The 15854-nt window shown below is 38.5% G+C and overlaps 1 protein-coding gene across 1 annotated transcript in view; it reads right to left on the reverse strand.

The window, feature by feature from the left end:
- Window positions 1-481: 481 nt before the first annotated feature.
- LOC139744303 (ribosomal protein S6 kinase alpha-3-like) overlaps window positions 482-15854 on the reverse strand; it is a 44002-nt gene continuing 28629 nt past the window's right edge. Inside the window, exon 3 of the mRNA XM_071654751.1 lies at window positions 482-904. Within this exon, the coding sequence (XP_071510852.1) occupies window positions 767-904 (138 nt within the window). The 3' untranslated portion in view covers window positions 482-766. The remainder of the gene's footprint in view (window positions 905-15854) is intronic.

Below are 15854 nucleotides of genomic sequence, written 5' to 3' on the forward strand. Positions count from 1 at the left end.
AAGTGTTTAACACAGAACCACAAGAAAGATGACCTTAGTCCCATAGCATTGCTTTTAGCGTCATAAAAATTGAGGACAACTGTCTACTCACTCATGCAGCAATGCAACTGTGAGTTGGCATGGAAGAGTTTGTGACCTGCTACATCCATGTATTATAATTGGTGTTACTTTTTTTTTTTTTTGGGGGGGGGGGGGGATACAACTAAAAACATGGATCACAAGGTAGGATTGTGTTCTAAAGCTCCATGTCACCAAAATGCTTAATTTTTTTATTCTATGAAACTAGAGCTAATGCTACATTATGCAAATATAATGTGGAATAAACACAACACAAAAACAAAGTGGACACAAGTTCCTCTCTGCTGGAACTACAAGGGACATGGCAGGATGTTTTGTCAGTACGGGCAAGAGAAATCCCACCTTTAAAAAGCAGTAGCCCTATAAACTGTAAGAGATTTTGTGAGGTGATGGCATCCTTTGAACAGAATTAGGTCATGATCACTGAAGCTTCAGAGGGAGCCCTCATAAGGGAAACACATTATTGGAGCCAATGTCTCCAATGCCCTACTTTTAATTTACTATCTTATCTCAAGGTGACTGACTAGTGGCGCCTCATGCACTTAAATCACAAAGTTTATACCCAATTTCCCACATCCATGTGCATCAGCAATTTTTTTTCCCAGAATTTCAGGGTCCGTTTGAGAGGGCTACATTAATGTTGTTAAGAGGGACCATACTACCACTAAATGAAAAAATATCAATAAAATTAAAATGATGTCACACTTACCTTTCCAAATGATCCTTGCCCCAAGACCTTGAGTAGCTCAAAGCAGGATGGATCGGCCTTCTCCAGCCCTTCAGCCGCCATGCTTGTCAACTCAATCTCCCGCATCTCTTGGTCTTCCTGCAAGGCGGTTACAGAGCAGATGAAGACATATTGTTTCTAATTTGCATTCAAACGTTCAACAATCTGTCCTTTATCATCATATTTCTGAAATGTGATTTTTAATTGTGTTAAGAAATGCCACAACTATGAAATAAATTTTGTGAGGTGATGACATCATCACCATGTTTAATTAGCATAGATGCAAATGTAAGGCATCAGAGGCAACTTAAACACAGAGTAGAGTCTCCTTTTCATATTTCTCTCTTCCCATTGCACATTGCGGCTGCTTTCCAGCTCCCATTCCTTTAAAGTTCATCATGGCAATTGCCACATAAAGCAGATTCCTGATACCTGTTGTGCTGTGAGGAAAAAAAAAATAATTGATGTAAACACCATTTCTCCATTGTAATAATTTTGCAATACTTTTTATTTTGTTACAGTGTGAACAGAATGATTAAAAACATTGTGGTATCTGAACACATCATCATTTTCAATGAGAATGTCTTTTAGTTAATTCTAACTCAAGACATTTTTTGTTTGTTTGTTTGTTGATGCCTGGCATGAAAAGCAAATTACAGAGCTCTGTGCCATATTTTGTCAGCAGAGGCAATAATCTACCATCATCAACTTGTTGTCACTGTGTGTACACCGCATAAAACACCTACACGGCACAAGGGAATTGCATTAGGCACTACAGCAAGTCATTATTCCTTCTTTACACAGTAAGAAATATGCCACTAAGGACTGGATTCCCGGAACCCTGCTTCTAAACCAGGGCATGACAACAGTGTGGGCGGTGTACTGTAAGATTGTACACCCACACATCTATAATGTCTGTAATTTTAGACTACATAAAGCGACAGGAAATGCCAGTGAACCTGTATTTCCAGAAAAACCTGACATTTACACTTGTAAACATTAGACATTCCTTCACATACGTGTACACTGTATTATAAACTTCTATTGCTCTGAAGTTACCTTATACATCACGTATGGAATACATAAATATTCTTTTGTTAGGTCACACATACACATACACACACACACACACACACACACACACACACACACACACACACACACACACACACACACATACACACATATACATGTATACATATTTCACATATAACAGGAAATAACTGCTTCACATTAATTTCAGATACAACCTGCACGTATAATTGCAAAGAGAAGCCAAAGGTTATTGAGGTAAATGTGCAGACGTAGCAAAGCCATTTTCAAATCCATAAGCGTTTGTTTTTGTTCATGAATACCCATTATGCAGTCTGATCATTATTGAATTCTTCACAGGTATTCTGTCACAGCTATTGCATCTCACTGAGAATGTAGCCTTAGAATTTGAACTCCACCTCTGACTCTAATCCTATCTAAATCAAATCCAAGATTATTTCAATAACTTGCGAGTCACAATCTTGCCCTGCATGAAGTTCTAAGTTGGTTTCCTTTCAGCATTGTCAATACAAATATTGTCTAGCACTATACTGACCATCACTATACATTGTATTGTGTGAAGTTTGATCTTTACACAATACAATGTAGTAGTTATTTTCCATACCTCATCCATGAAATGCTCTGTTTTTAATCATGCATTAAACCTGAGCTTTTTCTTGTTTTCAACTTCTCTTTTAATCAAAATAGTGATCCATGTCTTCAAAGAGTCTATGGTTCAGAGACAAATGCAGACCATTGCTACTTATTGTTTCTGTGAAGTGACTTATGAATAAAGAAATAAACTGTGTGCACCATACTCCACAAGTGCTACATTCTGTCTGAGGCCAGTATTTCACATGGCACATTACGGCTTAATTCAGATGAGTTGTTGACAAAGATTAAAACTGTCTCTTTGATCTTGTTTATTGCGTGGATAAGATGAGAAAATCAATTTGAAATGCTCTTCACAGACACAAATACTTGTTTTCTAAAGCAAACACTCATGAAATTGAAATTGTGTCTTGCTTGTGTCTTCCTATATAAAGAAAGCAATTTACCCTGATGCTGAGGGTTTTGTTTCCTGTCTCAATGGCAGGCATCGAATCACCTCTACTGACAATAAACACACCGATAACTTTTCATATTGTGCTGTCATACCTGGGGTGCTCCTTTATAAAATCAATTTACAATTCGTCACTCCATTCTCCACAGAAGGTGAGACTATTCATCCCCTGAGGCCTTGTCAAACAACTTCTTCAGAAAACATTTTGGTAATATGGAATTTTCAGCACCTGGTTAATATCTCTTCTCCCCCCCACCCCACCCCCTGTATAGCATTTAAGTAAACTAAATGAACAACCAGGGACCTAAGGAAGATGACCACCTCCATCTTAATTTGTAGTTTGTGCTATATCAAAACCTTCTAAGCACAATACATAATTCAGCATTTTTCCAAAGCATATTATCACACAGCAATATCATATTAGAGGGAATAAAATGAATATGAGAAGTTTGATATGAGACTGAAGTGCTAAATTGTAGAAAGTGAAATACATTTTTTTTTTTTCCATCTAAGATGAAAGAGACAAAGGTTGACCTCTACCTACAGTAAGGAACCAATCATGGTGTACAGGATGTGCGCAGCGAGACAAACAAGTGCAGGGCTCAATCGGCACATATCAATATCTTTGCTCTATCTAACTACCATCGCTTTGTTGTTATGGTCAGCGTGTATTCCAAAATTGCACGACCCCTGTAAAGCGTTTGGCAATAAAACAGGGTAAGTTCTCTCTGCTCCATGCATCAAGGGAATTTTGCAGCAAAAATCATCACCTTGCCCTCATCAAATTGGCAATTCCACTGCCTATCCTGCACTACAGACATATCAGATGGCAAAAGTCAAAAGGAAGTGAAACCTAAACATGCATGTGGATTGAGTATACGCAGCAATAGATAATAGTAGTAGTTACTAGTACCAGAGTTGTAGTAGAACACATCAAAGAAAGTTCGAGGAAAATCGGACAATCAGTCCAAAAGTTATGAATTTGTTACAATTTTGGTGATGAGACTACTGGATCACAAGACTAACTACAGATCATATGCAATCTATATTATCCTTTATTATCAATTAGATTTGTACAATGTCAGAAGGATATGCCAACCCGAAGTGAAGCATCATATTTATTTCCTTTTTAAAATGCATCCCAAACTGACAAGAATCAGTTAAAAATTCAGTAATTCAGTGGATTGTGATGATTCTGCATGCAGACGGAATTAAAGTAAAATTTAATTCAAATGACAGGCAAGTTTTTGGTATGGTACAGCTTATGAAATACTAGCATATAAATGAGAAAAATGGAAATTACAAAGAGACACAACACCTAACCACAGAAATGCGGTATCTGGGACTTCATGGGAAAATTGTTTACGGCAGAGTACATTTGACCAGACGGACCACAATACCTTTACCTCCTCAAGAGGTGAAAAATTCTAGTGCATTAACAGGTTTTTGTTTTTGTTTTTTAAAATCTAATCCAATCAACAGGAGTATCCCACTAACTGGCATCCATCATACAGAGAACATTATATCACCAGATATTTGTCTCTACAATTTGACTGGCTCATGTGAAGTCCCCCTCAGGGCTCAACATTAGTGGTAGCCAAGTGGTTCGGGGTCACTAAAAATACGTCAGCCCCTAAGTTTCCAAAAAGCTTATCTTTTGGTGGCCTGACTGGACAGCTAAGATTCAAAATGAAATGTTAAATTTCCTTTTACTTGGGGCCACAAAAATTTCGAATGAGATATAGTAGCTCAAACGGGCGACCAGAGTAAAATGCTAGTGTGGAGCACTGCCCCTGTACAATGTATCCACCAGCAAATAAATACAGATTACAGACACTGTAAAAGGTAGATCATTTTTTCATCTAAACAACAGAAAATTTTGTGGATTCCGTAGTCAACATAAAATACACCAACAGATATACATTTGTAGGAAAGACACACTAACATATGTAAACTTAAAAGGGAAAATCATGCTGGGGAAAAAACAACAATAACAAAACAAAAAAAAAAACCCTGAAATTAAGACTACAGTAAAATGCATCAAGCATCACCACATCCCTACAAAATGACCCCACACACAACTCGAAGTGTGGGCAATCTCAAAACCAGATGGGTTCATCAACACATTTATAAATGCTTTTAATTAGTCCCAAAAAGCATCTGGACCTGTCTAGATGCACGGCAATGACTGTAGACTGTCCCAATTACAGACAATGTAATTACTTTGTCTGAGGTCGGCTAATAACCTGTCAGGCATGTGGCAGGGCCATTAAGAATGTCTTCAGCTTTCTGCACATGCCTGCCCTGCTTGACCTTTCAAAGGAAAAATGCCTTCCCTGGCTAAAAATAGACAATAAATTCACTCAAATACCTTCTTTAAATCCATTTCGTCTCTGGCAGTCCTCGTAATAAAAGGTCACACTGCGTCCCTTATTCTACTGCCCACTCACTTGACTTTTCGGACCGGTGAAATAATGCAAAACCTCCTGACATCACATCATAAAGATTAGGTTTCTCTCGCCAACAGACATTACAATAATGTGCAATTCTGTTTGGAATCAACCAGCACTTAAATGAATCCAATGTGCAATAAACACAGGATTACATGAGACCTGCATTCATGGAATTCATTACATGGCTTTAGAGGCAGAAGGTCATTACCATGAAATGACAATACTATCAATCAGGTAATCTCCACTGGGCAGAAGTCCAAGGTACAGTATTTCACACACTGAACATGTCCACGACAGTATATCATCAATGAATTAAAAACAACGACAACTGAAGCCCACAGCTTATGATGTGGCAAAATCTACACTGTATATTTGTCCCTTTCTGAATTGTAGTAATGATCAAGTGTTGTTGAGTACACAGTATGATGAAAAATTTGTGAGTGTTCTCTAATAGTAGTTAATCCTTTGAAGAGTTTGATAGTAAAGTACACAAATAATGCACAGGTAGGAGTGCATTTGTGGAGATGCAGCCCACTCAAGGGTGTTTACAATGATGCAATATGCACTTGGCTGCAACATGGCTCCTGCATGTTGCATGACACTTTGAATACCCGAGAGTGTGCTGCATCGCAATGAACAGCACGATCTTAAATCTGTGCATTATCTGTTTTATAAAATGGGTCCATGAACTATTTCTCATTTACTTTTAAGGGTAAATACCACTTAACTACATGAAGAACTTGCTCAAAAGCCAAGATATCTGCAGGAATGTTCTAAAAATACTGAACACAAACTTTGAAATAGTTTTTAGAGTATATAAAATCAGTGGTTGAACTCACGTTTGTAACTTTACTGTGAGCACTACTGAAGTGTGTACTGTGACATCAGTGAGAGGCACCACACTTTTTTGTCGCACTTTTTGCACTCCCATGCATTTATAAGCATTAAAATGAAGAGCACACATGTTGTTGCTCATTACAATGATTCTGATAGGCTACATTCTTGAACCAGTTTTAGAAGAAACTTTGATACACAGTAATTATATAATTATTCACTTTCAGCAGGTTCAAAATTTGTGCCATTGCTGATGTGGCATCAAGACAAACAACTTCAAAGAAGAAAACTACCTATGAATAGACACTGCATGAAACATTCCTGGAATAAAGCACTAAAGACATGTCCACTACTTACAGTATGCATGGCGCCTTCTCTTTGGTAGTCACTTCTACACTGTACAGAGGTGAGCCGAGTGATCTACCCAACATGAACACTCGCAAAGAGCACTTTCCCCTCTTTTGGCCCTGAGTAAAACTGCCTCTGTAGTCCCTGTGAAACACAGGAGCATAGATGCAGAGTTCTGCATGTAAGGGGGAATGATGCAGGCATGCCTGTAGTAACCTTATGTCAGTGTCATTACAACTCAGCAGATTTGAGCCCCGATACACTGCGGATGTTATTTATTTTCCAGGAAATTGCAATATGACAGTACCGCGCAGTGATTCACAGACAGCCACAGAGGTATTTCCCCTTCCAATATTACAGTCGACTCGCCCCACCCCACCCCCTTCTTTTGGAAAGTCAGCGGATCGCCTCACACTTGCTCCTCATCCACATCAGACGGTGCCCGTTTCTCGTATCCGGTCAGCAACGAGCCTCGATGATCTGTGCCAGGAATCTTCCCAAGGTGGGCGCCTGAGACCCGTCACTAATTTAACATTCCGCAACTGACTGACGGATGCTGCTCTTTAACAAACGTCCAATAGTGCTTTCGCAACAGCAGTCGGGCTTCTCTTTTAAGACCAATTGATGTTTCCACAAATTATTCTGATTCAGGCAGGTCACTGGCACACATTGAATTTGTTAAGAAATATCCTCTGTAATGATTGTGTAATACATGTATGCATTTTGGGACTTCAATTCCCACCCCCTTCTTATTCAAAGTTTTATAATCTTCTCTCATGCCTAAGACAATATCATAGTACTGGGCAAATCTGGAGGAAAAACATGTCAGGGCATTATGATTTATCACAATTAGAAAGGAAAGGAGGCATCATCAAGAAGTTTAATAATGGAAAGAATGATTTGGGCATCCTAAGTTCTTCAGTATTTACTGTCACACATAAAGGTTAATATGTTTCCAAGAGCATGCTTATTATCTCATTCAAACATTTTAGCATATATAGCCTTGACCTTTCTCTTCTTCTTTTTTTTTTTTGCAATTTTCTTGTAAGTTTTGCTTATTTGTACCAAATTTATATGGTTTTGCCTATAGCAAAATAGTCATATAACTTTTAATTAGCCAGCTTCCCTATTGAAATAAAGTTATATTGGCAAACAAACAAAGTGATTTCATGCTAACATGAGCTACTGGACATTGCTATATTCATAATGAGTGGTTATTTCAAGCACCAATGACCCCTGACCCTTGTAATCATGTGACCAATTGTTTATAGAGTAGCAGTTGAGGCTTACTTAAAAGCACTACACTCTTTGATGGCACATTTCCCTTTCAGAGAAAAGAGCTTGATAGCCCACCCCCTTAAGCTCCCCATGCCAAGTAATGGCAACATGTGTATACAGAGAAAATACCAGAGTGCCTAATGATTCCTCGTAGCTACTAGAGATGGATCACACATCAGCTAAGGACCATTCCAACTATGTACGAAAGGAAGGACAGCACACATAAAACATTGCTGCTTCCCAAATTAGCTGCTGAAGGAGAGGATATGAACTATACCCCCCCCCCCCCTCGATAATGGGCAGTGATTACTGACGTTTTAAAATTTATGGATATGCTTCCTCAGTGAATCTGGTAAACATGATACGCCATCTATATGTACATACTTGATGTATTTCGATATGCTTGGAATCAAGTTTGCTTACATTAGTGGTTATCACCTCAAGCAATCCTTCCGCTGCTGTAGAGAACAACATCATTAGGTGTGTCTTCATCAGACCTAAGTTCAAACTTGTGGGCTATTTTGCAGTTTAGGAAAATAGTGTGATATTATGAATGTACTTCTTCATCAACTTGAAATCAGGCACTTGGGAAATTAGTCCAAAGTTCACACAAGCTTGCTTCGCATCTTTACTCAGCTCACTCAGCTGTACAGTTCTGTGGTTTCAGTACCTGGTTCAAATGATGGGATTGAGAAAATTTCGGGCTGATGGAGACATAACCCAAATAGCATGCCAATTCACAAATTAGCAAGCTACTTCACAAACTACACTAAGATTTTGGGGAAAATTTGCCCGATCAAATAGCGCACTACTTGCACCTTCACTGCACAAATAGCGGGTTAATTTGACATTGGGCTAATTTCCTACCCATAAATGGCATGCTATTTTGAAACTTCAGTCTGATGAAGACTGGCCTATTATATCATCATAAAGCCCCCGTTCCGCTACGCCGTTCTCGCTACAATTTGACAATTTTCTCAGGTCGGGAAGGATCGTGTAAAACCTGAGCCGATCTGGACACAGTACGATGTTAGAACGCTCTAAGTACGCTGCAGTTGCGACTACCAAGTGCTTGCTACGCTCTTACTACGATGATCGGGAATGAGACGTTACGATCTCTGCCGCTGCCGGTACGCTTTAGAATGATGTAGCTATACGCTGTCAGTACGATGTTGCCGATGTTATCCGATCGATGCACGTTGTATCTACGCTCTGAACGATCTATACGATCTTATCACGCTGTTACCCCGTTCAGAGAGCTGAAAAGTGCCCAATGTGCCCCGATGTACCCCGATTCGACTGTTGATCTGCAGTCAGAACCGAAGAAATATACTGTGGACCTCGAAGAGGCTCCTCAACTCACGGTTCTTTTGCAGCAATGCATTGTATAAACAAAGACGTGCTGATTTTTCCAAGGCTTTTTCTTGATGTCCTTGCTTTTATAGTCCGTCTTCCTCTAGCTGTTGTAGATGATTTCATATTCTTCAAAATTCTGCTATGTCCTCTTCCTCTTTCAGCATCACATGCAATCTCTCTTTCTTCGCCTTTTGGGTAGCTGCTTCGCTCCTTTCTTCTCTCCTTTTTCTTCATCTCTTCTTCTTCTTCGATAATTACAGCTAAAATTACTTCCCGTTCTTGTGCCGATGTTACTACGCTCAGAAAGACCTTGTTACGCTCATCCCGCTGCGTTTACGCCGTCACTACGCTCTCCCCGCTGCGTTTACGCTGTCACTACGCTCTCCCCGCTTGCTGTACGATTTAAAATAGGTCAATTTTGATCGGGGAGATCGGGAAGAAATTTTGAACCGGTTCAAAATTTCTTCCCGATCTGAAAAAATGCCCGCTCCAACCCGACCTCCACACGCTGCTGCTACGATGCTTCCGATCCCCGTACGCTTTTGCCGCTCTCTCCCGATCTGCTAGATCGGGACAGATCGAGGTCCAAATCGTGATAGTGGAACGGGGGTTTAAGGGCATTGCATGATATCATGAAGAAAATTATGGGGTGAGATAGTGACAGTTGAGTTTTTTGGGCAGATCAGTCCCTTAGACCCATTTACACATAACAATTATCAGTCTTTGCATGCTATGCATATAATGCCCCCCCCCAAAAAAAAAAAGAAAAGAAAAAAAAATTATATGCTACAATTCATATATGACCATGAAAAAAAAATCTGCTGCAAGCAAGTACTTTCAACCTCCAAACTGGTATGCCTGACCATGACCAGAATACCCTTGTGTGTGGCTCTAGCGTAGAGAGTTGCATCACATAGACAGAAAACTCGCACAGCAAATTACCATAAGAGGTTTTTGTTGTTGTTTTTTAAATCAAGATGGACCAATTTTGACATCGAGAAGCAGATCGTGAGAGTTAATGATTTTTCTTTGTGTATGTCCTCACACAAGAATTAACAGTTTCATATTGGGTTGTGTAAATTGATTTTCAAAAACCATCAATTCTAGGCATGTGTGAACGGGACTACTACAATATGCTCTCTTCATCACTTCAAGTAAACTGTGTAGAATTTACGTCTACTGAAGACAGTGAGCTTCTTGGTTAAATCTCTTGAGCTAGCTATAGATACATTTCAGAGCTTATGACTAACTATGGTCTTTAAAACATAGACTGCAAAGCATGCAGCAGATCAAACATATAAACATGACTAAGTCTGAATGCCACACATGTGCAAAGCTAAGTATAAAGTATCACAGCCTTGATCTGCCCTTACCTATGGTGTCAAATGCCCTCTCTGCACACAACGCGTGCAATCTTCGAAGTTTTAATCTTCGAAGAATGATTAGCTTGAAGTATTACACCAAGACATGTGTCCACATGACACCTAACAGGGGTCGTACTAAACTTTTTTTTTCAACTAGCCAGGCGGACTACTTAGAATCAATTTTGACACTGAAGCAATATTTTGGCTAGCCAGACGGACTAGTAACTTCAGAATTTTACGATTTTTAGCGAGTCCGAGGTGATTTCGGGTGGCCAATGGCCAGCGGACCATCGCCAATATCGAACCCTGCCTAATCTTAAAGACTGATTTTATGAGTGAGAGTCCCACTCGATGATTAAACCACAAAACCGGAAGAAATACAGGCACGTGCCACTCGCGAAAAACTTGATAATGTGCGACAATGCAGTAGTGTTCAACACGCACTGGAGGTTAACCCGGAAGCTGAGGGGGGAATAGGATTTACAGAGAGTTTACACTAACTTTTACCGTAAGTTGATAGATGAATGTGTCCACATGATGCTACACTATAAGTAGGTAACCGCAGTGGCTCATGAATACTGTAAAAGTGGATATTTTCGCGCAATTAATTTTTTGTGCTTGGCCGGATAAAAAGAGTTTCGCGTGTTTTTAATTCTGCAGGATCAAGACATCAACTACTGGAACATATAGCAAACAAAAATATTCGCATGCTTTTATTTTCGCGCTAGTTTCTGGTTGGGCAAAATGCACGAAAATTTCACTTTTACAGTAGAGCATAAACCCTTAGGAGGTCTTGTAGTTCTAATCATTAACTCTATAAGATGACCAACTAATCTTTAAGATGGCCGACTTGTGATTGTGTCTATGTGGGACTCAACTACAAGCTAATCATCGAAGATATAAACTTTGTGCTAACCTTAAAGTTGAGGAATGATGTGTGAATGCAACTAATTAGGCATACCTCTCAAACCTAATTACCCATCCATTAACTTTATAAAAAAAATCATGTAGATGATTAACTGTCAAAAGTTCAATTGAGGGAAGTATTCTCACTTAACTGGTGTGTAATATTCTGCAGACACGATTTAAAAAGAGAAAAGAAAAGAAGATGGAAAGATAAAGAAAGGATACAAGACAGCACAGTGAAGGGAGATAGGAAGAAGAGCTACTATGTAAAAAGAGAACAAAGATAAACAAAAAAAGAAAAAGAGGAAGACAAATAGGAACACAAAGACAAAGAAGAAGAAGAAGAACAACAACAACAACAACGGTTCTAGGGTACTTGTGGATAAATTGTATAGTTTTAGCTTCTGCCAGTAGTGCCATGATTAGAAGTAGCCGAGGTCATAGAAACCGGGGTGATCTGCGGAGGGAGCCAGCATGCGGCATTTCAATGCATATGGTAATCAAACACACCCTGCTATGGAATGAGAATTTTCATTACGATGCCTGCAGCAAGAAAACACAAAAAAATCAACATCCTGACATCAGAAGTAGCAAATATAATGCTGTATCTCCACCGCTTAGCTCATGGCAAGTTGTGAACTTTATTACTCCTAGAAGCAATCCAATTATGGGGAAATTACTTTGAACCTTGGAAAATTAAAAGTTTATTTCTTTCTGTTTCAAAGATGTGGTATTTGGTAAACCTTTGTACCAAAAAGAAAGAGAGAAAAAAAATAAAATTTTTAGCACTGTACCTTGGGTTACCAGACAATGGGCAAAAGTAATTTGTAGTGCTAAGACATCAATGAAGTCACATAAATGATTTTTTTTCTATCTCTCTCTCTGATTACCAAACAGTATAACGCTAGTGCCCTGCTGCTACAGTACAGTGTATGATAACACAGAGTCAGCGTAGCAAGACAAATGCGTAGCAAGGAACTGAATTATTGAAGAGAAACTTAATTATTTATGCTTCCTTTTTTTAAAAGCCTTGAGAGGGAAAAGGTGCCTCCATGTATCATACGACTCCTTGCAAGTGTTGGAATTCATAAAAGTCACTATTTTTCTGATAGAAATTAAAAAAGAAGCAGTTCATATCTTCCAATCAAGCTTTGCTGCTACAATAGCCCACAAATGGTTGTGAATGGTTGTAGTTACTAAATTATTGACAAAAAGCAGGATATTTATATGACATCGTTGCGCCAAAAGGAATGGAAAGATGGTAATGACATCATCACCTCCGGTACATGCATGCATTTGTGACCAACATGCTCATCTGTAAAATTATGTGAAAACAAGGAGGTAAAAAATTTAAAGATGCCCTCACTTTTTAAGTGAGGTATTGCACTTCAGCTCACTTTACAATGCCTGCGGAAAAGTCACTCAAAAATGCTTTTAACAACAGGAAATTTGAATGAATGTGTTTATCTCTCATGCTCAACGAGTGGATGGTTTGAGCTTGTTATTTGAGTCATACTCAATTCAATGCACCATACCATCTCTGGACAAATATGAAAGAATATCGGGTGGACATGTTCTCTTTAAAGGTACATGTAGCATACCCGAGTAGATTTGTTGATCAATGTTGAAGGAGCTTGAACAGAAAGTGGTTGCATTACAGTGTATACCAACAGCCAACATATAGTTACACTCTATGATATGGACTTTGAGCCATACAATTCTATAGTTGCACTTGTCCATATTAGAGTCCTTTTTATATTGAAATGATTATGAAAAGCACTATCAGCATCTAAGAACTTTTGCATTCCATCACAACTTTGCCTTTTTACCTCTCAAGGTTACAAAAAGGCTAATTTGGGCTCAGAATCAACATTTCATAAACTAATCTGATATCAAGTGCATGATGTACATATGTACAATTTGTGGTATAATAGAATACATTTGAGGGGTGTGCAAAAAGATGGATATTAACACTTAATGTGTGCAAATGCACTTTACATGGAGGCAAGATTTTTATCAATTACTGTAAAAGTAGAAATTTTCACGGTGTTGAAATTTTCGCCCATTTCGCGCAACCAGAAACTAGCGCGAAAATAAAAGCACACGAATATTTTTGCTGGTCATATGTTCCTGTGCGTGATGTCTTGATAACGTGGAATTAAAAACATGCGAAAATATCCACTTTTACAGTAGTTCTTATCACACAACATCGATTTGGGGGGGGGGGGGGGGACGACACAGAATAAATCTGGAGGAAGGAGGAAGTAGCTGAACTACCACAGGCTAAGTACAGTAATCAGCTGAAATTTATGGACAGTTTCCCCCATAGAGACAAACATTTCTAGACTGTGTACTGCTTCTACCACCATGGCATCATCCTGTCTTAAAGGCATATTTTACCATTTGCAGATGAAACAAAAACCCAGTGCATTAGTGCTTTAAAATAGTTATTAAATGTGAGTTAGGGGTAGAAACAACCACTGTGAAAATTTGAATAAGTACAATGGATGCTAAGTATTGTTAAATATAGAAAATGTGAACAATAGCTATAATAAAAATGTTTCCGTATACTGCTACAGTTTATTGAGAAATATACTGACATCTCCTTATATTTTAGGCTTTATTGCAAAACTTTTTAATATATGGGAGGGTGTTTCGTGGTACAACAGACCTACACATATGCATGAAAGGCGATATCTTGAACATTTTTCAAATGACTGCTCCCAAAGGTAAACTGGACCTTGGTATTAACACATGGATCTCCAAATTTAGAGTTCAATTTGTGGTATTATACTGAATGAAAAGCTTAGGACCAATGCTGCAGAAAGCCTTTAATGGGTTTGTCATCACAAGGATGAGAAACACTAGAACTTTTTTGTTAAACCTACTGAACATACCACTTACGTATTATTCTTAATTTCTATGTGTCATTGGTTATTCCAGATAGGTAAAAAAAACCCACACATACACACACAAAAAAAACCCCACAAGAGATAAATGTAAACTCTTATCAATCCTGTTGGCAATAGATGTACATGTACAATGAAATGTTACTAGGATTTTAGGATGGTGTTCCTGAGGGGACTTATAAAAGTGAATAAAACTAAAACTAATGTGGGTCTGCATTCCACACAATTTGCAATGGCCAGTGAATATGACTGCACTTCGCATTCAAGGTCTTGTATAAGCTTAACTTTTCATTTTAAACAGAATGTCAAAACCCAATTACCGGTAGGAAATTCATTTGAAATGTGAGCTAAAAAAAGGGGGGTCAGGTTAACAAATTTATTAATGAGATTTCTGCAAATTGCTGATTTTCCCTTTGTTACTCTTTATATTTGCCCTAGGGCTGATCTAATCTATATGCACTGTCAGTATTATAGTTTACTCACTGAAAAATACAAAATGCTATCCCTAGATATTGATCTTTGAATTATTGATGTTTGACATTGGACATATAATGTATTAAGCTCAAAAATCATTTTGATGAATTGATTAAGATTTCCATAAGCTTACACCTGTACACTGTTTAACTGAATTGCAGGAAATTTTCTCTACAGATTTTTTTTTCTCTCTCTTTGACCTCTGATACTTACAATGATATCAATTCTGAGTTTATTGACTGAATTCCAATCATATTTTATTACTAAGAGCATACTAGTATCACATGTCTACATGCACACGGGCACTATTTCATGCACTGTATACACTGTCTCAAGGCAAGTCTTTGTACAGCCATGTATTGATAACTCAGGGGGGGGGGGATGGGGGAAGGTCCATGAAATGAATAATGTTAAAACAACATACTGTTTAAGTGCTACACTTTTTAGGTACCAAATTTAGCAATTCTTTATCATTTCAGTTATAATGTCACTTAAGATTTGATATGAAATTTTGCAGTATTCCCCTCACTGGCCATCATACTCCCAAGTCGTAATGAACTAGCCAGACAATGTTTACCCTCTCTTATGATCATTCATCCCAATCCAATGGGATGCGGAACCGGATATTTGCTCTAACTTGCGCCCTGAGATTAGGAGGGTAAACTTGGCACTAGCTGTAGGAGCAACACTTTCCCCATATTGTCCCCCTACATGGGGTAGGCACGGTTTGGCAGCTACGGGAGATGGGACAGGGTAAAGCCACAGCTTGTGAATCAGGGAAGTGAACACCTTCTTGGTTTGGATAGGGGGTTCACCCTACCTAATTAAAGTGGAGTTGTCCTACCCATTTGATTCCCATTCTGTTCGGTCTCATATCGGAATATAATTCTCCATACACACATATCAATTAAAATACCAAAATCAAAACAAAAATTGTACAATACACAAAAGATTCAATGTCTTTTTTTGCTTCATATCTAAGTAAACCACTTTGTTTCACTTCAGTCCCAAAATTCACGAAAGGGGGGGGGG

Source organism: Diadema antillarum, unplaced genomic scaffold, assembly GCF_040938485.1.
Source record: "Diadema antillarum isolate AM-2024a unplaced genomic scaffold, OU_Dant_1.0 seq00001157_RagTag, whole genome shotgun sequence".
Classification (NCBI taxonomy): Eukaryota; Metazoa; Echinodermata; class Echinoidea; order Diadematoida; family Diadematidae; genus Diadema; species Diadema antillarum.